This window comes from Nilaparvata lugens, chromosome 6, assembly GCF_014356525.2.
Source record: "Nilaparvata lugens isolate BPH chromosome 6, ASM1435652v1, whole genome shotgun sequence".
NCBI lineage: Eukaryota > Metazoa > Arthropoda > Insecta > Hemiptera > Delphacidae > Nilaparvata > Nilaparvata lugens.
Window position 1 is genome coordinate 38573855 of NC_052509.1, and position 23797 is coordinate 38597651.

At 35.5% G+C, this 23797-nt stretch overlaps 1 protein-coding gene across 1 annotated transcript in view; it reads left to right on the plus strand.

Moving 5' to 3' along the window:
* LOC111062473 (sushi, von Willebrand factor type A, EGF and pentraxin domain-containing protein 1-like) overlaps window positions 1-23797 on the plus strand; it is an 85523-nt gene that overhangs the window by 38451 nt on the left and 23275 nt on the right. The window contains exons 26-33 of the mRNA XM_039431451.1: window positions 612-700; window positions 1181-1290; window positions 5806-5978; window positions 8561-8778; window positions 9789-9999; window positions 10460-10633; window positions 11790-11985; window positions 13296-13555. Of these exons, the coding sequence (XP_039287385.1) occupies window positions 612-700; window positions 1181-1290; window positions 5806-5978; window positions 8561-8778; window positions 9789-9999; window positions 10460-10633; window positions 11790-11985; window positions 13296-13555 (1431 nt within the window). The remainder of the gene's footprint in view (window positions 1-611; window positions 701-1180; window positions 1291-5805; window positions 5979-8560; window positions 8779-9788; window positions 10000-10459; window positions 10634-11789; window positions 11986-13295; window positions 13556-23797) is intronic.

A 23797-nucleotide genomic window follows, 5' to 3' on the forward strand; every position in this document is an offset into this window, starting at 1 on the left:
TCATTAAAATGATGTTCCATAAAGCAACTTTTAAATAAGTGGTGTTTTTGTAATCTCATGACAGCTGTAGTTTTTTGTTTATTTTAAAATTATTGTTGAAACAATTGATAATATTCAAAATCTTGCGTCATACTAGTCTTATTTCACTCATTACAATTCAATATTAATACATGTATTTTCTCAGTAAGATATTCAAATTCAGTAACCAATAAGATTTACAAACTTATCAATAACGCTTGATCCGCTTGAGCATTATCGAATGCTTGATCCTTGCTTAATGTTGCTTGTATGTTTCTGTCGGTTGTGGGTTGTGTAATTCTAAATGGTTGAATGAATAAATAAATGCATTCTTATAATTCCCTAGATTAATACTTTTTTCAGCAATACTTTTTCTAGATATTCTAGTTGTAGGCCTTTCTTCTATTTTCTTCTCTATCTCTTCTTTCTTCTAATCATTTAGAATTTTAATTCCGTAGTTATTAAAATTTCAATAGAAGCTACTGCTATCAAACGTAATGCCATTTTACAAATTGTAGGGGTGTTTTAGGCTTCTATACTTATGGCAGAAAGAATAATTTCTTGTTAAATGTGTCAACCTTTAATTATTTCAGATGTATCGTCGGATTTCTCATTGAACTTTCCAATTCCTGGAACACTTGACTATGCAAAAATCAGAGGACCAACTAAAGATCTACATGAAGTATGTTAACTATTTATTTTTAGAGAGTAATGGCATGGGGGGAGTCTAAAAACCGAACGAGCAAATACTCTCGTTTCATCAAAGAAAAATGATATATAGGATGGAGAGTTAGAGACGATTCATTCTGTCCACCTCTGGCTCTATATTCACTAACTATCTTTCACCTTTATTCTATCCACCTCTGACTCTAAGTTATATTAACTGGTTATGTGAACTCAGCTTTACTGCTCTAACAGACTTTATGTTTGAACTGATGAAATTGAAAAAATATATATTTTTATGAAAAGTTAACCAGTTTCACTCATAGACAATAGAATCGCTAAATAAGTACCTATTTATCTTGTATTTTTCACAATTTTTAGGCCATAAGCTATAACCTACATGAAGTGATTTGTGAATCGAAATTACCGTACTCATTTGTTTAAAACAATAAATTAATTTAGTTTTTATAGTAATTCTATTCACTCACTCTATTTGCAGGTGAGTCTATGCATGTGGCTCCAGTCATCTGATAGGCGGAACTATGGAACTTTATTTTCTTATGCAACCAACTCTTATGACAATACCTTCACTCTGACCGACTACAATGGGTGAGTTTTATTAAATAAGCAGCAGATAACTATAAAAATGAGCATACTACTTCCGATGTGTGTGACATAGAACGATAATGTGGAGAAATTAATTTGTAGCTTGAAATTATAATTTGAATAATCGATTATTTCATTGTATATTTGTAATGAAAAACCACTGCATTCTAGGCTTTATTGATCAGTAATGAATTCATAACAGATTCAAAATTAGAATAAATAGTTCAACATCTGATAACAGAAACATAAGAAGAAAACACTAGTCATATGATGATTCAATATCATCACATTCTTCCCGTCTTTAGGAATTCAATGAATAGTCTTTCAAATAAGAAGGCATTTTGCTCTCTCTATAAGATCTTCGCAGGGTGCCATCAGGAGGCTCTTCTTCATCACTGAGGGGGAATCCTGTATTTGTTTCATCTTGATTTTCATGATAATTTTCTTGATTGTTCTCAGGCTCTGCGTGATCACTAAGGCTTGATCCTGCATTTGTATCATCTTGATTTTTATCGTTATCTTCTTGAATGCTCTCTTCTCCTCGAGGGGCAAGGTTTTTCAATGATACAGTTGTCTCTCTTCCATCACTAAGCCGTACCTTGGCATATTGTGGGTTGATTTGAAGAATATCCACCTCCTCGACCAATGGATCGAATTTACTTCTTCGTATAGGTACTTTCATTAGGACTTTGTTTGAAGGGGCAAGCCAGGTTGGAAGTGCTATACCATTAGATGATTGTCTATAGTGTCGGAACATCCTATCATGTGGCGTCTCATTAGTAGCCGTGCACAATAGGGATCGAATAGAATGTAGAGAATCTGGGAGCACAGATTCCCAATCAGATACATCCAAATTTCTATGCTTCAATGTAAGAGACACTGTGCGCCAAATTGTACCATTTTCTCGTTCGATTTGGCCATTTCCTGGTGCGTTATAAGGTGATGACATGGAAGTGGCTACTCCTCGATTATGAAGGAATTCCTGCAGCTCTCTGGATTTGAAAGAGGTCCCATTGTCAGTATGTACATAAGAAGGTAAACCAAATGTGGTAAACAAGTTCACAAGGCACTGAATTACAGTTGATGAATTCATATTCGGACAAGGGTATGCAAACGGAAACCTAGAGTACTCATCAATTATTGTCAACAAATATTTGTTTTTAGTTTTTGATGGAAGAGGACCCTTGAAGTCCACGCTTAATCTTTCAAATGGATGTGTCGCCTTTATGAGAGTAGATTTCAATTTCTTGAAAAATTGAGGTTTTATGGCATTACATGTTTGACATGAAGAAGTCATTTTTCTGACATCCTCAACTGAATAGGGTAAATTATGAGTTCTTACCCAATGAATCATTCTGGTCACTCCAGGGTGACACAAGTCACAGTGTAAGGAGTGTAATTTATCGGTTTTAGTTGCATTACACACTCTGGAAAGTGCATCTGCTACTTGGTTGTCCTTTCCTGGTCTGTAAATTATTTCGTAATTGTAGCATGACATCTCCAATCGCCATCGTTGTATTTTTTCATTTTTTATTTTATTTTGATGAGTCATATCAAACATGAATGATACAGAGCGCTGGTCAGTGATAATTTTGAAGAATCTTCCAAGTAAGAAATGTCTCCACTTTTTAAGAGCACACACAATAGCAAAAGCCTCTTTTTCAATGGATGAATGTTTACGCTCACTATCATTCAGCTTCTGAGAAAAGAATGCTACTGGACGTCCACACTGTGATAGGACAGCTGAAATTGAAAAATCAGATGCATCTGTTTCAACCACAAAAGGTTCAAAGTCGTCAATTGTACTAACTACTGCCTTAGAAATCTCAGTTTTGAGTTGATTAAAGTCAGCCATAGCTTCAGAAGTCAAAGGAAAGGTCTTTGCTGTAAGAAGCCGTTTAGCTTTATCTGAATAATTGGATATCCATTTGGAATAGTGTGCAAACATTCCAATTGTTCGCTCAAGAGCCTTTCTATTATCTGGGGGTGGAAGATTGAGCAATGGTTTCAGACGTTCAGGGTCAGGAGAAATTGTCCCATTTTCAATTTTATAGCCAAGCAAGCTTATTGAAGTAAGTGAATATTTGCTTTTTTCTGTATTGATTGTAAAATTATATTTTTGTACTGCATCTAAGAATTTTTTGAGATTCAAATCATGTTCCTTCTGATTCTTACCACATATTGTCACATCATCCAGGTATGCATACGTTTTTTCAAGTTTTTCATTATTAATAACATTATCAATGACTCGCTGAAAAGTGGGTACACCATCTGTCAGACCAAAAGCAAGCCTTCGAAATTGATACAAACGGCCACATGCCTCAAATGCAGTGAAAGGTCGATCTTTTTCTCGTAGGGGTACCTGGTGGTAAGCGCTTTTCAAGTCAATAGTGGTGAATAAAGAGTTTTTTGAGACCTTAGAAACAATATCTTCAAGACTAGGGAGGGGATATGCGTCAAGATGTGTGTATCGGTTAATAGTTTGAGAATAGTCTATTACCATTCGCTTTTTGTGATTTTCGTTCTTCACTACAAATGCTTGAGCTCTCCAGGGAGACCTGCTTTCTTCAATAATTCCATCAGCTAGCAGTTTCTCAATTTCTTTCTCCATGAAACTAGTGTCTTCAAGAGAATGCTTTCGGGATTTAGTAATTATAGGTTTAATGTCTTTAGTTAAAAACTCAAAAAGTGGTGGAGGTTCTATCTTTGCTGGAGCCAGATAATTGATAGTCAATGGGGGTTTAGTTCCTCCAAATGAAACTCTAAGTTCAGAGTGTTGATTAAGTAAGTCATGTCCTACAATAACATTAGCACACAAATCAGGCAATACACTGAATTTTGTTTTGGGGTAATGTTGACCTGAAAATTCTAAATGAGCTACACAATAAAAGGAAATGTTCTTTCTTAGTGATGTTGAAGCCATGGACACTGCACCAGTTGTAGGGTACATTTCAAGTCCACATTTTTTAGCAAAACAGTGTGAAATAAATGTCTCAGAGCTTCCTGTATCTATCAAAGCAGAAGTAGGAATGTTGTTTACCTGAGCTTGTACTGTAGCATTTTCAAGAACAGTAGAGGCTGCAATAAGCGCCGAAGATGAAGAAGTTTTAGCAGATTTGCAGACATTTTTCCAATGACCTATTTTCTGGCATTTTTCGCATGAGTCATTTAGTGCAGGGCACTGCTGACGTGTTTTATGTCGCTGACGACCACAAAAATAACATTTTTGAAAACTTGAGCTTCCAGTTTTTACAGCTGACAATTTGTTTCTTTACATGAATTTTCTGAAGAATTATTTGAAGTGGCATTAAGAGTTATTTCAGAAGAGTAAGAAGCTGATTGATTTCTGGCAGATTCCAAGGCACGTGCTTTTTCAATAGCTTCATCAAGAGTTAGCTTGTCAAACTCCAAAAGTCTCAGTCTTATCTGATGAGAGCTGAGGCCCCGGATAAATGAATCACGAATGTATGTTTTCCTATGAGTTTCAGAATCAACATCTGCAAACCCACAATTCTTACTCAGTTGTTGTAAAGCTTGGTTATATTGGTCAATTGTCTCATCTGAAGACTGTTTTCTAGTTGCCAATTTATGTCTAGCGAATATTTCATTCATTGGTTTTACATATGCAGATTTTAGTGCGTCAATAGCCGAAGTATATGAATTTTTGTCGGCAATTGTTTGATAAACAGAATGAGATAGAAAGTTGGTAAGCAACCGCAACTTACTTTCATCATCGATGTCTTCTTCGTCAAAAGATGCGATGAAATTCTCAAAAGTCTTTAGCCAGAAGTTCCATTCCTGTAGAGCTGTTGGAGAATTCGGATCACCATCAAACTTGTCTGGTTTCAAAAATTTGTCCATCGTAACGCGAATTTTCAGTTTTCGTTTCCAGAAAAGATTTGAAGATTATACATTTTGTTGTTGAACAGAAATTGTGAAATAGAGAATAGAAATTGATTGACTCGTATTTGATAAGATGAATTGATTTGATGATTTTGGATTACTGATCAATAAATTGTAATGAAAAACCACTGCATTCTAGGCTTTATTGATCAGTAATGAATTCATAACAGATTCAAAATTAGAATAAATAGTTCAACATCTGATAACAGAAACATAAGAAGAAAACACTAGTCATATGATGATTCAATATCATCACAATATTATTCTATAGAATTTGGTGGGATTATGTCTCTTTTACCATTGTCAAAAACTTAGATATCAAGAGCATTCCTGAAGTATAATAAGCTGTGGGAATGGTAGAAGTAAAAGTGCAATCATCCCCTTTCCAGAATATGACGAATTCAAAATAAAAATTTAATAAAGAATTACCGTATGGGTCCAATCGTCTGCAATTTATTTCATGAATCTTATTTTGACTTCATCCTATCTATTCATTGATCCATTATTGATATTTTGTGTTCCATCTAAAATGAAAACCACATTCAATAAAAATCTATAAATACAAAATTGAAAGATTTTTTAAATAAACGTTGTTGTTGTTGTGGCATGTTGTAGTCTGGTTTTGTATGTGAACGGCAGACGAGTAGTGACTGATGCTCAAGTGAACGATGGTTCCTGGCACAGTGTTTGTGTCCATTGGACCGCACTGGGAGGATTTTGGAATTTATACTTGGATGGCATTTTGAAAGAAAGTGGATCTGGTTTGTCCAACAATTCTAATATTCCAGGTAAAACATATTATTCATAGTATGAGTTTAGTTGAAGTGATTCAATTATTAAGGTGCAACAAAAATTCAATCTAGATAGTCCAAAAATTCCAGTAGACCTAAGCCATATTATTTTCGGCATAATATGAATATTCAAAGTAGGTATGAGCTGAGTTGAAGTGATTCAATTATTAAGGTGCCACAAAATTCAATCTAGATATAGTCCAAAAACACCCAGCATATTATTTACTGTATAATTTGAACTCAATCTCAATATGAGTTTTGAAACACAACTTACATAAAAAAAGTATTTTATAAAGTGAAACATCTAAATAAAGTTTTTTTACAGTTACAAAAATTAGAAAAAAATAAGAGTTGCTAAATTATAAAAAAATATGTGAACGGTATGGGATTGGTAGTAGCACGTAATTGTAAAAATGTTTTACCTAATTATACTTGTATACAGCAATTACAACATTATGTGTTCAGCATACTGTTCAAATTATAAATTTATTCTTGAAGTAATTCAGCTTCTAAAGACATGTAATCTGATAGTACACACAAAAGAAATTGGGATGAAAAGAAGTTTTGGACTGTAGTCTGTTTCTTTGTGCTTAAGTTGATTGTAAATGATGATGAATAAATAAAAGAAGTAAATTTGTATTGCTCAACAACTTGATATATTTTTCGTAGCATGATACTTACTATTCATAGAATTTTGGAATAACAGTTTTGGATAAATCATGTTGTTCTTACTCCATTATAATTGGATCAAGATTTGTAATTGTTTTTATTTGAGCTGTATTGTGCTTTGTGAGAAATTATGTATTTGATGAATGTATGAATAATTGTAGGATCATTATCACTTAGTACGGTATAAGTTGAATTGAACTAATTTGATTATTGAATTCTAATTTCAAATCATTACCCTCACGCACAAGCCATCATCACCCTCAGTAAATTTCATCCTCATAGTAGTTCATCCTCACCCTTTTGCTCATCACCCTCAGCAAAAAACTATATTTTATTACTATTAAAAAACATTTATTTTTAATACCGTATATTTTAAAAAATTATATTCAAATCAAATCAAATGTTTATATTGTCGTTCACAATTATACATGTATTGACAAAGTCATGAAAACGGAGCATAGTCCTTAGTCTAAAGCCGAGGTGAATAAAAACATTATATATATATATATATATAATTATATAGAATTTAAACATTAAAATAAGATTTGGAATTGAATAACAGAATTGATTGAAACAACAAATATGACACCTATACCAGATCAGCACTTCTAATACTTGACACTAAATAATCATAACTGGATGCTCAAAGAATTCCTCAATGTCATAGAAAGGATTTCCACTCAGCCAAATATCCAATTTATTGAGAAAAGTCATATTATCATATTTGTTAATGAACCTCAACACACTATTGTAAAGCTTTTTGTACATTATACAGTGACTATTAAGAGATTTACTTAATCTGCAATATTGGAAATTCATTTTACCCCTATTACGTGTGCTGTGTGAGTGGACATGCTCATTAAGAGTTGTTTCTGGTAATTTCTTCAAAGTGTAAGCAGCAAGTTCAAAGATGTAAAGATTGATGACAGTCTCAATATTTAATTTTATAAATATAGGCTTACAGTGATCCAAGGGACCTGAAGCATTGATAATTCTAACAACTTTCTTTTGCAACCTCAATATCTCTGCAACCCTCGGAGAATTGCCCCATACAAGAAGACAGTATTTAATAAGGGACTGAAAAAACGCAAATTAAGCCATTCTAACACTGTGTAGAGTCACACATTGCTTCAGACGTCCAATGAGATAGATGAATCTTGAAAGCCTAGCTTTTAAATAATCAATGTGTTTTCCCCAGGTCAGTTGATGATCAATGTGTACCGGTACCCCTAAAAATTTTACATTATTTACAATATCCTGTTGAGTATATTCATTATCATATGGTCTCAGACTAAATATGACATTTTCAGTCTTATTAGCTTTTAAAAGATATCCATTTGCTCTAAACCAGGCTCCTGCTTCATCAAGTGAGTTATTAACAACATTTGAGAGCTTAGCCATATCATTAAAGACATTCAAAAAGGTAGTATCATCCGCATATAATACTGCTCTGCTCAAAACATTGTGTGGCAAATCATTGATTTATAAGGAATAATAGAGGACCCAGGACGGTTCCTTGAGGTATGCCATACTTCAGGACAATTACATCAGACTACTCTCCATTGACGCAGACGGTCTGCTTTCTATTCTTCAGGTAAGACTCAAATAGTGTTAGAGACACTCCCCGAAAACCGTAATAATGAAGTTTCTCTATCAAGTCACCATGGTCGACGCAGTCAAATGCTTTGCTTAAGTCACAGAATGTAACCTGCGAATAAGACCTAATTTCAAATGCCTGCAGAATATCATGGACTAAACCCTCAACTGCATCAACAGTTGCTTTGCCTTTTCTAAAGCCGAATAGAACTCCTGATAATAAGTTATTTTCTTCCAAAAATACAACAACTTGCTCATATATTATTATTTCAATAAGTTTAGAAAGAACAGGCACTAATGACACATAACTGTAGGTAACGGCGTAATAGTAGTGGGTCAAGACCAGGATCGGGTGGGAGGCGGCTTCAATCCGGCAGAGGCATTTGTCGGCCGCTTGGCGGGGCTCGACTTGTGGGACTTCAAACTGAAAGATGGCATGATCACTGCGCATGCGCACAACTGCAACCATAATTTGTCCGGCAATATACTTACCTGGTCGCAACTGTATCACGTGCTCCACGGTAATGTTCAGGTGAAATTTTCAGTTACTTATTTGTCAAAAATTTTTTACTAGATATTTAAAACTTTTGAACTGGATTATGGATACGGTACCTACAATTCGAGATTTAGTCTAGCAAATCGTGAAGAATCATGAGAAAATAGCTGATCATTCAGATATGTTTTGTAGAATGGGCAAATTTTTCCACCCCATAGACTTAGGTCATACCATTATGTTTGTGTCACATGTTTTAGGCAAGTTATTAATTCATCGATATGTCATGATCACACTATGGCGCTCTTCAAATCAGTGCTTTTCGTGCTAAGCATAGTGCCTAATTGGCTCTAAGTTTGTGCGCTTCTGGATCTCAGTTACAGTAAGATGGGTTAGAAACAACCAGGAAGACTTTCAAGCTCATTTAACTGTAATATAGTGGAACTGGCCTTATGTAGAAATATTCTTTCAACGGGAGTACATTATCTAATGTGAACAATTACAATGAATCAACAAGTTTTCCATAATAGTTCACAAAAACATTCAATTCTATTCAAACAACATTACAATCAATTGAAACTCTGGAATCTACTAAATGAGCTCAATACTAATTGTCAATTGCTCATAAGAACAACTTGATAATTTACTTGAACCCTTTCCATCCAGCTAAAATATTTCACGTAGAATAGGATCCGCATCCATGTCTGAAAACTCGTCTGTGCTTGTAAGCACATCTTGTAAGCTCAGTTCTCAAGGCATTCCCATGTATATTTTTTGAGAAGATGTTTGACTGTACTCTCACTTGAAGTTTTTCCAATACCATAGAGAAATACTTTTACCTGAAGTTTATCCAATGCCATTGAGAAATATCAATTTCTATTGAACAGTTTTAGGTTGAGCTTCTATCGATCAATCATTATTCCTATCATTTCTGTATTGGAAGAAAGTAACGAAATGAGATTCAACAGTGAGATAGGGACACAGTTTTACCGATTTCAATATTTTGTTTATGATTTTCAGCAACTAATGATGTGTATTGTGTGATTTAGGTTGATGAGTCGCCACTGTGCAAAGGCTGCAGTGCATTGATTGCACCCCAACACTCAACTCTGAGACTGGATGATGAGAGCATGGTCGGAAGTTTGGCCCACTACCAATGTGACGCGGGGTATGTGGTCGCCAAATGGACTCAAAACAGTTATCACTCAAGGAAATGTCTGAAGGATGGAAGCTGGCAGGGACATGCACCCATTTGTCAAAGTGAGTTCGATTATTATGTGAACTTTTGATAGCTAGAAAGCGTTTCATTGATTTTCTATAGAATTATTTATTGATTTTCTACTCGGATTTCACGGTTTCTCTTTGATTTAAATCGTAAATATAAGTTTAAATCTATAAGTGTGAGTAATGCACCTACATACCGGTACATCCAGTTGTAATCTACTATAGACTTATATATTATTGATAAATTTTGGATTCAATCACGAACTGCGACTATTAATTCACGTAATATTTTATAAATTAACGACAAAAATATTATGTGAACTTACTGAATTGTCACGGTATTCTATATTATATTGTGTTATGAAATAAATAAATGATTGAATTGAACTGAGAACAAATTTAAGAAATCACATTCCGTTCATGTGTTATGACAAGTTCTCGTAATAAGACGAGCTTCTATTGTTGCATTGAACTATTTGGTATTTTCATTTGACAGAATGCTACTGTGGCTTCCCTGGATATTTTCCACATGGGAAGATTATTGGGAACTCGTTCTTCTTCAAAGATGAGATTACTTACGAGTGCTTTGCTGGTTTCAAGTTGGTTGGAGCAAAAAAGAGGATCTGCTTAGAGAATGGGACTTGGAGTGAAATTTCACCCACCTGTCAAGGTAACATTCATTCATAGTATATTAATATTATATCTTGTTTATAATTAAATATAATAATAATTTTGAACTTCATGATATATTTATTTAATTGATTTATAATGCTTTTATTGAAGATCATCATCAGTGTTCTGTCCTAGGGCAGGTCCATACATGATTCCTCCTTCTCCATTCCTTTCTTCCCTGTGCGATTCTTTTCAGCATAAAGTATTTTCCCTCCTCCCTGGCATCATCCAACATTTTCACTCTCCTCCGTCCCAGCACTCTCCCTCCCTCCACAGCCCCTTCATAATTGAAGATTACCATTGCAAACACAAAACGTATATTAGCCTACTCTCTATTCAACATTTTTGCTCACACAAAGCTTCGACTGTCATATATGTTCTTTCAAGTTAACAACAGAATACATTTAATAAGCGTTCGAACATTTATAATTATTGTTCATTGTATAATAAATTGCATTTATTTACTTTCTCTTGAATTTATTTTATATTTTGTACGGTATGTTATCCAAATCAGATATTTTAAATTTTTATCTTCAAGCTTTCTATTGTAATTTCTTGTTAAGAGTGTTGGCCACATTAGCTTCAGGCATGTGCTTGTGCGTGGTTAATGGAACGGACGATGATGAGATGAGTTGACCTAGCTTTAGATGAGTTCTGAACTACCGGGAAGTGATTTTTAGACTCAAATTATATTTAGAGTAGTCAACTCTACAAGTGGTCTTCATCCCAAAGGAAGTAGCAGGTGCATGAATCTTGTTACTTATTTGATCGATAGCTTATCAGTGCGACCACAGAGACAATCTAGTCCGACCACAGAGACAATTAATTTCAATGTCCAGAGACAACTGGAGACATGCGTGTATACGGCTGAGGAGTTAAGGACTTATTATGGGGAAAGTATGGAAAGGTAAACTTTCACATAATAAATGTGTATAATGAACAATAACTCTATTGCCAAATCCACATACCCCTTCCATAGGTGGTCAATGGATGAAATAAAATGAAATGAAATCGCTCCTTAATTCCATTTAAATGGATAATTTTGAGTTATGTTATAATATATAGGATTATAATCTCTCAAAAATAATTGTGAAAAATAATGCACAATAGCTTGTAACTCTTAAATTCAGCGTTTGATCGATATTTAATTTCAGTGGAATCATGCCCATTGCTGAGCAGACCAGATTACGCTCATATGTGGCTGGTTGTGAGCTCCTCGTTCCACATGGAGTTCGAGTGTGAGCGAGGATATGTGCTGGAAGGACTCGCTCTCATAAGGTGTCTGGCGAATGGACAATGGGATAGTCCTGCTCCAACTTGTTCACCAGTAAACTGCTCCACGCCGGAGAGGTTGGTCAAGTCCGGGCCACACTTATCATCATGCAGCGTTCCGATCCGATCATGGATGAAAATGGCCTAGGCCTAAAATGGTGCACGTCAGTCATGTTATCTGTTCCATCACCACCACCCCTCCACCCCACAGAAGTATCTGACATGAGAAGGATCGGAACGCTGCATGAAGTGTGGCTTGGGCCTTACCGTACTCGTACAACATCTATGACAATTACGTTCGATTTCCATGCGATCTCATTAGGCTGGCATCAAACGCTCTATTATAACGGGAATCATGCATGATATACAGTCATCATACACATTGTTGTGTCACAGCTGTGATCAAAGTGAAACGAAATTTGTGAGCACAGCGAAATTTTTCAAAGTTATTCTATTATAACTATGTGGTATTCGATTTTTTTTTCTTCGCTGCTCTATTTTGATGTTCAATCATTTTTTTATCATTATAATTTGTAATCTTTTAATGTTTTATTTGATGGTATTGGTTGTTTATTTCATGTTAGAAACCCCTCGCTAATGATTAAAACGCTTGATGAACATGTGTATGTGCATCATAAGCATGCATGAAATCATGTTAATCATGCATGTTCAACCTTAGTAGCCTTAGATCTTATAGTAGTCATCCTTACAATAATATTATTAGCGATCCTCTAGAATCGCTCTCAATAGTAACTTTTAACAATAATAGGGTGCATCTCTTTACTATTCCTTCAAATTCTTGTGAAACAGATTCCAGAGTTGATTTCCCATTGAAAAAATCAAGATTCGATTAAAAAAGTACCTACACTATGCCGTTTAATTAATACAGTACCTACAATAAAACCATATATTATTGTTAGCAGTACCTACTAATTAAGTTCCAATTTATATAATAATTAGAATTATTCCTCTGAATTACAAGTATAAAATTGAATAATTGTTTGCTCAAAGTTCTTATTAAATTTTTGACAAATAGTCAATTTGTTTGCATGTGTATCTTATTTGTATTGTGGAACTGACACGTTTATATTTTATTGCACTTGAACCCGATGCCTGGAATTAAACTCCAACCCAGAAGAAATTCTCATATATAGTTTTTGGAATAATATTGTTTTGTAATAATATCTTTTGACCTTATACATTTTTCAAATAAGAGTACATTCCATTATACATTCTGCAAATGATTAACCAATTCTTTTTTATAAAGTCATGAACTTTAGATCCTGTTTGTTCTTTCCCAATCATATATCCATATGATTCGTAATTGTATCCACAAATAGATAAATAAATAAATATAGATCAACTTTGATGTATCCAATTCTTTGCAGGATCGGACATTTTGTACCAATTCTAAGATCGACCAGCTATCAATTTGGCAGTGAAGTGCAGTTTGCTTGCGATGAAGGATATGAAGTCGATATTGAGCTACCGCCACCTAGCTCTTTTTTGACGGCAGTTTGTAACAGCTCAGGCCACTGGTCTCATAATTTGCATTCTTTTCGATGTGTTCAAACCCGTTACCGGTACTGTACTGAAATTGCTCACATCCAAAGTGAAAAATCTACAAAGGGCATTCTGTTCAAATATGGTAAGTGAATTTCATGTTCTCTTCTAGGAACATAACGATTAGATGAATTATTTATGTACAGAACTATATCAAATTTCAAGACAAAATATGAAGTGATGTGTATATGAAAGTCGTAAAATTATTAATTTTACGCTAGTTGAATTTTCTTCATTTTTACAATAAAAAACATGCATCAAAATTAAATATAGATGAAAGTTTAAGGCGCTATAGAGTACGTTAGTCCTGGCCAACTTGAATTTATTGGCGTATTCAGTTGGATGGAATATCTTCTTCTTCTTTGGCTGTGCCTTATCCCATTTGAATGGGGTCGGCATTCCTTCCTCTTAGTCTGCCTCCCCACAAAGCCCTATCCAATGCCTCCTCTCTCCTCTAACCACTCTCCCGCAAGTCAGCCGCTATTCTATCTCCCCACCTCATCCTAGGTCTACCTCGTCCTCTCACACCATCCAAAACCAAATCCTGCACTCTTCGTCCAACATAATCCTCCTCCCGTCGCTGTACATGCCCAAACCACCTCATCCTTGTCTCCTGCATTTTCTTTCCCAGTGGTCCAACTTTTACAGTGCCTCTGATCAATTCAATTCTTATTTTATCTCTTCTTGTAACCCCACACATCCATCTTAACATTCTCATCTCAGTCACTTCCATCTTTCGTTCCTGTTTCTTTAAAATGGGCCATGTTTCCGTTCCATACAGCATAGCTGGCCTCACAACTGATCTATACACTTTTCCCTTCATTTGAAAATTCACTCTCTTATCACAAAGAACACCACTCATTTTTCTCCAGTTCAACCATCCACAATTTATTCTATGCTGTATTTCTACATCAAGCCCTCTATCTCTCTGTACACTTGATCCCAGGTACCCCAGGTACTTAAAACTTGCAACTGGTTGGAGTTGGTTTCCTTCAAGCTATAAGGGTAGCCCATCATTGTTCCCCAATACCATGTACTCTGTTTTTGATCGGCTAATTTTCAGCCCCCTTTCCTCCAAAGTCTTCCTCCAGCTTTCCAGCCTTTCTTCCAACTGATCTTTGGTAGGTTCACAGAGCACGATGTCATCTGCAAATAGCATGCACCATGGTGCTGGCCTCTTGACTGCAGCATCCACGACATCCATGAGCAGATCAAACAGATATGGGCTAAGTGCAGAACCCTGGTGAAGGCCAACTTGCACAGGAAACTCTTGGGTCCTTCCCACACTGGTTCTCACTCGAGTGATGGCTCCCTTGTACATCTCCTGCACCAATCGAACATACTTCTCTGGCACAACTTTTCCTCTCATACTTCACCAAATCTCTTGCCTGGGCACCCTGTCATAGGCTTTTTCCAGGTCAACAAATGCCATGTGCAGCTGAGACCTTAGCTCTCTTGCCTTCTCCACCAGCTGCCGGAGAGCAAATATTGCATCTGTTGTTCCTCTTCCTGGCATAAATCCAAATTGCTCCTCACTGATTGTGGTCTCTTGTCTTAGTCTCTTCTCAATAATCCACTCCCGAGCCTTCATTATATGAGACATTAGCTTTATGCTTCTATAGTAGTTATTTAATACCAATCCTGGCGCACCTGTGCCAGAACCGGTTCTGGCACAGGTGCGCCAGGATCGGTTCTGGCACAGGTGCGCCAGGATTGGTAATATATAACTACTATAGAAGCATAAAGCTAAAAAAAGTTGAGAGGCATGATCCTCAACGGATCAATGAGAGATATCATCGGATGAATGAAAAATACAATTTCAATGGAATTTCTTTCCCCACCACCATCAATCAAATTGACCGTTTCGAAAGAGATAATCCGAGTGTAACTGTTAATATATATGGATGATTATATTAGTCCAGTCAATATAGACATAAAAAAGGGGGTGTGCTTGCAATTTATATTGTAGTTCTGATTTTTTAATAAATATTATTTGGGTACATAAGAGAAGTCCAGAACCAATTTCTTCATGCAAGATTTCCTTGTGCTAGATACAAGATAGCCCAAAAACCTCGTATTTTCGGCTCATTTTCCAGTTTTCAGCCATTTCTGCCAAATCTCTCCCAGATTATATAATTCTGAAAAAAATGAGATCACTCGGAACTCTCTATCTCCAATGAGTATTTTGTTATAATTTTTCAAAAATGAGTAAAATTTGAAGAAAAAATCAATTTTGATGAATTTTAGTTTTTAATCAACAATATCTTCCGATTGTTACAATAATTGTAAATTATTTAGATGTATATTTCAAAATCCCTCTAGGCGTATTTTTGTGCTGTACAATCTGAGATCAGGTAGAGCGCTCTATGTCATATAGATTTCCAGGTACACCTGACAACAATGCTCCTTGTATTGTGGAAAACTCCTAATTTTCAGCTTCAACCATCATCACCATCTACTTTGTCCTCACATTGATATTTCGCACAATGACATAAGTTCATGGGTAAGAATCATCCGTTAGATGCACTTAATTTCAGTATTTCCTAGTAGAGGCACGCTTAAGGACACCTCAAGGATCAAAATTTCAAACACTTATAATTTACTTTTGACACAATGCTCAGATTTCATCGTACTACACTTCATTCTTCTCGGCTCGCCAAGGCGGTTCAAAATCATGCATCAACAGTCAAATTCGGTCAAAAAATAGAAAATTTATTATTGAGTGTAGGTACTTATTCATATTCAATACATAAGAAATGGTCAATTTCTATACTCAAAGCTATGTATCTCGGTAACCCCTTATTATAAAAATTATTACATGATCTTGAAATGAACAATAGAATTTTCTATTCCATCTGTTGTAAACAATTCATAAAAAATATGCTCGTAAAGTGAGATTTGATTGTTGAAAAAAATCCGGAAATTGTAGATATTGTTCTCATATTAACGGTATTGCAGTTCTATGATAGCGGAAAGTGATTCAAGATGGATTTTTGGCAACTGAGCTCGTAGAGGATGAATTTATCTACAATTTGTAATCAATCGTAAGTTTCTATGATGTATCAGACTCGTTTTAGAAACTCTTGATCAACAGTAAAATTACGAAAAAATGTAAAAACTGAAATCGCCATTTTTAAAATCTTAACTTCCAAATTGTTTTGGAATCGAAAGTATTATTTATTGGAGTGGGTAGAGGGGGACAATTTTCACATTCTCACTAGATTTGGAAATTTTATCAGAAGTATTTCACAAGACATGCAACTTTGAATATAGAAATTGGTCATTTTCTGTGTATTGGAATATGGGCTTAAGTACACTCAACAATAAATTTTCCATTTTTCGACCGAATTTGACTTATTATGCATAATTTTGAACCGCCGTGACGAACCGAGAAGGATGAAGTGTAGTACGATGAAATCTGAGCATTGTGTCAAAAGTTATGTGTTTGAAATTTTGATCCTTGAAGTGTCCTTAAGCGCGCCTCTTCACTAGGAAATACTGAAATGAAGTGTATGTTACGGGTGATTCTCATAGAACATAATCTCAAGAACTTATGTCGTTGTGCGAAATATCAATGTGAGGACAATGTAGTTGGTGATGATGCTTGAAGCTGAAAATTAGGTGTTTTTCACAATACAAGGAGCATTGTTGTCAGGTGTACCTGGAATATGAGATAGATCGCTATACCTGATCTCAGATTGTAGAGCACAAAAAGAGCTTCTAAAGTGACTACAATTTTATCTGGAGCTATTGTTCCAATATTTCAACAGTTACTAACTGGAATCACAGCAATTTTGGACTTGTGGTATTCAAGTAACAGTCTTTCGAATAATTGAAGTCAGGTTGTGACTAGAAAGATACATCAACTCTAGTTCACAAGATTTGTCATCTTCATGGTTTAGTCTGAAACCTCTCGGGATATCCTTGAGGATTCGGTCTTGAAATTTCACCCTAAGCTAATTTTAGCAATCATTGATACTCATATCGTATTCATTCAATACCTGATAGATTTTTTAGGAAATGAAAATGGATTAAGTTTTTTTATATGGATATCTGCACTTCTTACAATACGAGGACCTCTTTTCCAGAGCTAGATTAATTAGTGTTAGACACATGTTGAGGAAATAATTGTAGTAAGAAAAAACTCTTTCTTCCTAAGAAACAAAGAATCCGACCTCTTATTCAATTCTAAATAACTAACTATCTAACCTTGACACGGGCCACAGAAGTAATGTAAATCTTCAAGAGTATCCAACAGTCTCACATAAAAATACAGAGAGCCTGATTGAAAAATAAAAATAGCAATCTGCAGGAAATCAAAACTTATGCGAGATCTTTCACAAGAGTGATCTATATTCACAAAAAACACTAAGGCCCGGTTGCACAGCAGCCGGTTAAATTTTAACCGTGATTAATTCCACGAGAACCAATCATAGAAGGCCTTTCTGATAAGACGGCTTCTCTGATTGGTTCTCGAGGAATTAATCACGGTTAAAATTTAACCGGCTGCTGTGCAACCGGCACTAAACAGAATACTACACTAAATATGATAATATGAGATAATGATTGTAATTCTGTTACTATTGCTTATTGCTCTCAAGATAATCCTCTTCAAACAAAAAATAAAAAAAACTTGTATGAAATTAAAAAATTAGAATTGTTTTTACTTTTTAGTTGGGAAAAACATCGGATGGCCGATGTCTAGGTAAAACCATCGATAAGTGAAAAACATCGAAACATCAATGTATCGATACCCATCCCTAGTCTGTACTGAGAGGCGATGCACTGTCAGTCATTTCTGTAGTCCCATTGACAAGTGATCATTATGCTGAGGCATGGAAAATATTATTGAATCGCTACAATGACTCTTACAAGCTGACTGACATACTTGCAAGCAATTTTTGATATGCCAGCAGTTAATAAGCAGCCAGACTTGCTACGAAAATTCATCACTCATTTAGCTGAGTATATTGCCACACTAAAACCAATTGGTCATTCAGTTAACGACTGGTCGATTCCGTTATTGTTTGTCTTACGTAAAAAACTGACTGAAGAATTGAGAGAGAAGTGGCAGAGACTGTTAAGAAATGGAACAGTATCCGATTTGAAAAACCTCCAAATATTTTTGAATGATGAAGCTGTTATTTTAGAGGCTACCAAATCCACTGATTTATTGGGGTCATCTACTATGGGAAATTACAAAGCTTCAGCTATGATTGTTAAATCGAAATCAGACGAGCTGAAATGTATTGAATGTGATAATTCTCATGAACTGGAAAATTGTAAAGTGTTCTTGAATCTCAAACCGTCTGATAGATTAAAACGTGTAAAAGAATGGAAACTATGTATATGCTGTTTATTGGCAGGGCACTTTATTAGAGATTGTAGAAGAAGGAAGCCGTGCAGTCACTGTAATTTGCGTCATCATTCGCTCCTCCATTTAGAGCCGAGACAGCCGCCTGTTGAAAACACCAACACATTGGCCGGTAATAAACAAATGAGCAGGGTAGACGTGCACGACGCCGCTGATCAAAGCCATCAAACATTTGTTACTGACTCAGCTAAGAAAGTATTTTCGAATGTAAATAGTTCCTTAGTATTGTTACCAACTGTTGAATTGGGAGTTCGAGGTAAACAAGGCAATTATCATAAGGTCAAAGTATTATTATAGTACAGCTATTTTTAGAAATTAAATTCATCCACAAGGAGCTTTCTATATCTCAATGTTACATTTACATATCCCGCTAGACTTTTCCAGTTTTTACCATTTAAATACTCTTGAACCATTTCATCCGTTATCACCGAGCTTCCAAACCATTTTACTCGGTACTCTGATAGCACCTTACATTTTCCTATAAAATGATAAATATCTTCAATTTCTTGACTATTACATAGTGAACAAATATAGCTGTTTTCCCCCCTATCTACTCTAAAATTCAAGGGCAATAATGACCCTCTCGCTCTGAAAATTATGTTAATCATCCTTCTTTTATTTGAGTCGTTTAAATAATCTTTCATAACTGCGTTATCGGTTCTTAACGTATAATATATTTGATGAAACTGAGAATTTGAAGCTTTCTCCCACCAAGTTCCCAGTACATTACGGCGAATTTTATCAATTATATTGTCGCACGTCATCCCCCACCGATCTGGCTGAGTTATAGGGTCCACCCATCCCTCATTAAATTGATTAAATAATTGTTTCCATTCACTACACCAGCCACTATTACTCTGTACCACTAAGCTTGTTAATATTTTAGGGTATCTATGGTCAGGTAATGCAAGTGCTTTTAATATGTATTTGAAATGCATTTTTAGGGTCTGTAGCCACATAATATCCCTCCCGCTTTCTAAATATAGAATATAGTTGGGCGTATTCTGCGGTAACCCGAACATTCGTTTCATGAAAAATCTATTGAAACATTCTACATCCTCCCTACGTTGATACCCCCACACCTGACCAGCATACGTGATAGTTGTTCTACTCACTGTCTCAAAAACTTGCCATTTAGTGGATAACGGTACATCTTCGCTGCCTATAAACTTCCGCCATAAACTATTAATACCGTATCTTGCTGATGTTAGCTTACTTGAAAAATGTTTGCTGAGGGACAAAGTGGGAGTGAACGTAACCCCTAGATATTTATACTCATTTACAATTTGAATGGGATCCTCACCATAGTACCATTTTTCATTTCGACTTAATCTACCTCCTTTCCTAAAAACCATAATCTTAGATTTATCTTTGTTTAATACTAAGTTCCATCGAACACAGTACTGTTGCAGCCTATTTATCATACTTTGTAACTCCCTAATATTATGGAAAATATCACTAAATCATCTGCATAAAGAAGGGAATTAATTTTAGAGTTCCCCACCCTCAATCCTCCACCTACACATTCACAATATCATGCGTGAAAATCGAGAACAAAATTGGAGAGAGTAGGCAGCCCTGTTTTAATCCGCTCTCAAATCTAATACTCCTTGTTAACCCGTTTTCACACCATACAGAGGAGGACGCGTTTCTATATAAAGCTCTAATCATTCCTACGAATTTACTGGAGATTCCTATCTCAAGAAGTCTATAGAACAGTGCTTCTCTGTCTATAAAGTCATAAGCAGCTTGGAAGTCAATGAAAAAACAGTATATTTTTTTACGCTGTACAGTAGTGAAATTTTTTATCAAACTATGCAGGACAAAAATGTTATCTACGGCAGAATACCCTACTCTAAAACCCGCCTGATTCTCGGAGATAATTTTTCTCATTCTAACCAATCATTTCTCATTCCAATCTTTTTAATAGTATTCCTACAAATACTTAATAAACGGAATTTGTGAACGATATGGCTCTATAATTATTAGGATTCTTGGTGTCGCCTTTTTTATGTAAGGGAAATATTATTGATTTATTAAAAGACTCAGGGGACGTACACTCATCATAAATTCTGTTGAAAAATACATACAACAACTCCTTGAATTCTAATGGTGCTTTTTTGTAAAATTCAGGAGGGATCCTATCCTCTCCTGGCGCTTTTCCGTTTTTAAGCCTTTTCAGGGATATATCTATCTCATCATAACTAATTATCCTATCAAGCGCATCACTATTGATAAGTGGTTCAGCATACATTATTGGTCCACTTGATCTTTCAGGTGTGTATAACCGTTTAAAATGATATATCCACTCATCTGCACTAATATTAGGATTTTTTTTCGACTGAATTCCTTTCAGTTTGCGTACTATCTCCCAAAACATTTTAGAATCTTTAACAGTAGCAAGTTTATTTTTTAAATCTTTCCAGTAATATTCCTTTTTAGTTTTACATAAAGCCTTATATTCTTTTGTTATTCGCACATAGTCATCTCTAACGTCAACGGAATTAGTTTTCTGGAATAATCTAAGAAATGAGAACATGCGTGCTCTCATATTCTCACATTCTCTATCGTACCAGTCGTTCTTTTTAATCTATTCCTCATTGATTTAGGGACATTTTTGAAATTAGCTGCGTTGTAAATGAGTTGCCTCAACATACTACCGGCCTCGTTGATGCTGTCAGGGAGATTATTGACATTCCTACAATTAGCAGCCAGCTTTTCCGTAAAGCCAGTATTATTTAGACAACTCACCGATAACTTCGGAGCAAGTGGCATCAAACTATTTTCGTTATCGTTACGATAATCACTCAATAGACAAACGCATATTGGCAAGTGGTCAGAGAAACTTACAGGTATAACATTCAGTTTTTTTACTAAATTCAAGCATTCCAAACTTACACAGCATATATCAATAACTGATGCCCCTCTACTTCCTACGAATGTGAGCTCCCCCGCCTCATCACCTATAGTTCTACCATTTAAAATAGCCAAATTAAACTCTTCACAGAAATTCACTAACTTTTTCCCCTTCCTATTAACAATTTTATCCTTAGAGTTACGATCATGAGATATTATATTTGAGAGATTTAACGTTAACTCTAACGGTACATTCTGAGATTCTCCTACTCGCCCATTCATATCTCCCGCAAGAATAATGTTATCTGTATTATCTAGTGTCGACATAAAATCATACAACGCACAGTAGTCCCATTCCCATTCCTCGTCTGACCCACCACTCAGATAAACTGGTACAATTATCACATTTTTATCAGATAATATAACTACATTTCTACCATTTAAATTTTCTATTTTATGTTTTAACCCATTTCTAACTGCTATTAATTGGCCCTTCTTTGGCCTTCCATACCTTGAATCCCTTATCGCAAAATCCCAAACATAATCATATCCTTCAAGATACTTTTCAAAGAAAACATGATCTCCGTTCTCTACAAATGTTTCTAATAAAATAAAACAATCATAATCTCTTAAGAAATTGAAAAAATCGAAAAGAAACTTACCACGCAGCCCACATACATTATAAACTAAAAAATCTATCTCACTTTTCGTCTTTATTTTGTGACTGACGGCATTGGCTCAGTGTCCTTGATCACTCCCAGCTTCACTACGACGTTGATCGGCTCCCTTCAGCGCATTGACGACCGCATCTGCGTCCTCTCCAAGAACATCACGTAGTTTTTCCTCCCCGTCCTGGTTCCCTGATTTCAACGTTCCTTCTCCATCAATTTCAAATGAGACGTTGCGGATAGTAAGACGGTCATGATTTATAAATACTTTTTCTTGTGGTCGTACCCTCATGATTTCCTTTTTCATTACGAACAGTTTCGCCCTGGCTTTTCTGGTCTCTGAGGAAAAATCCTTGTGAACAAAAACCCTGTTCCCTTGAGCTTTTTCGCATTATTTAGAATATGTGTCAAATCGGCGTTGTCGGGAAAGTTTGCGATGAGTGGGCCTCCATCCCTCGCTGGACCTAGAGGATGGGCCCGGTTAATCCACACATCCGGTCTCGCTCCCAAAAACTGGATACAGAAATTTTTCACCACGTTTACTGCATTGAATGTATTCACATTGAATTTTAGTCCTTTAAAAATCAAATTGTTCCGTCTACTTCTATCTTCCAAGCCAATAACCCGTTTCAAAAGCACTTTGTTTGTGTCCGAAAGCTGAGAAATTTGTTGCTTCAGATTTTTATTTTCGTTCAACACTTCATCCACTACTGTTTTTATCGATGCCACTGAGCTTTCAAAGTCTTCTTTAAGTTTTTTCAGTTTACCATCTATATCCGATGATAGGCGACTTTCTAACTCCTTTAATAATTTTTTCATGGTCTCTTCATCGATCCCCATTGCTGAATTGGATGATTTCTTTTTATGAGAATGTCCTTCGACCTCGGGCGAACTTGTTGACCGGATCCTCTTTGATGAAGCTGTGGGTGAACAGTAGCTTTTTATGTCCGTCTGCATACCACTACAGATTCAGCATACTCACATATATTCACAATACACACGTTAGTCACACGATTTATATAGAAACTCGTAAAACTTTAACTGAATACGCGAAAAGTTCAGATTTACTAAATTATTAACTGAATTCAAGACTGATCAAGTAAACCGGCACAAAGTAACTTCGACTCCTATTATTATTAGATAGTGCAAGCACCAAGTCATTTATTACAAGGCGATGCATGAAAAAACTGGGTTTAGTGGTGCAGAAAACACATAGTTTGCCAATCTATGGATTATCTGATACTAAACTGGAAGTGACAGATGAAATTACTAACTGTGAATTTGAAACACCGAACTCCCCTTCATTAAAAATTACCGCGTTGGTAGTCAACAAAATAGCAGCTACAAATCAGATAAAAATGTGTACTGGGCACATATTGAAGGACTGGATCTAGTAGATCCTGAATTTTTTCTTTCAGAGGAGGTTCAT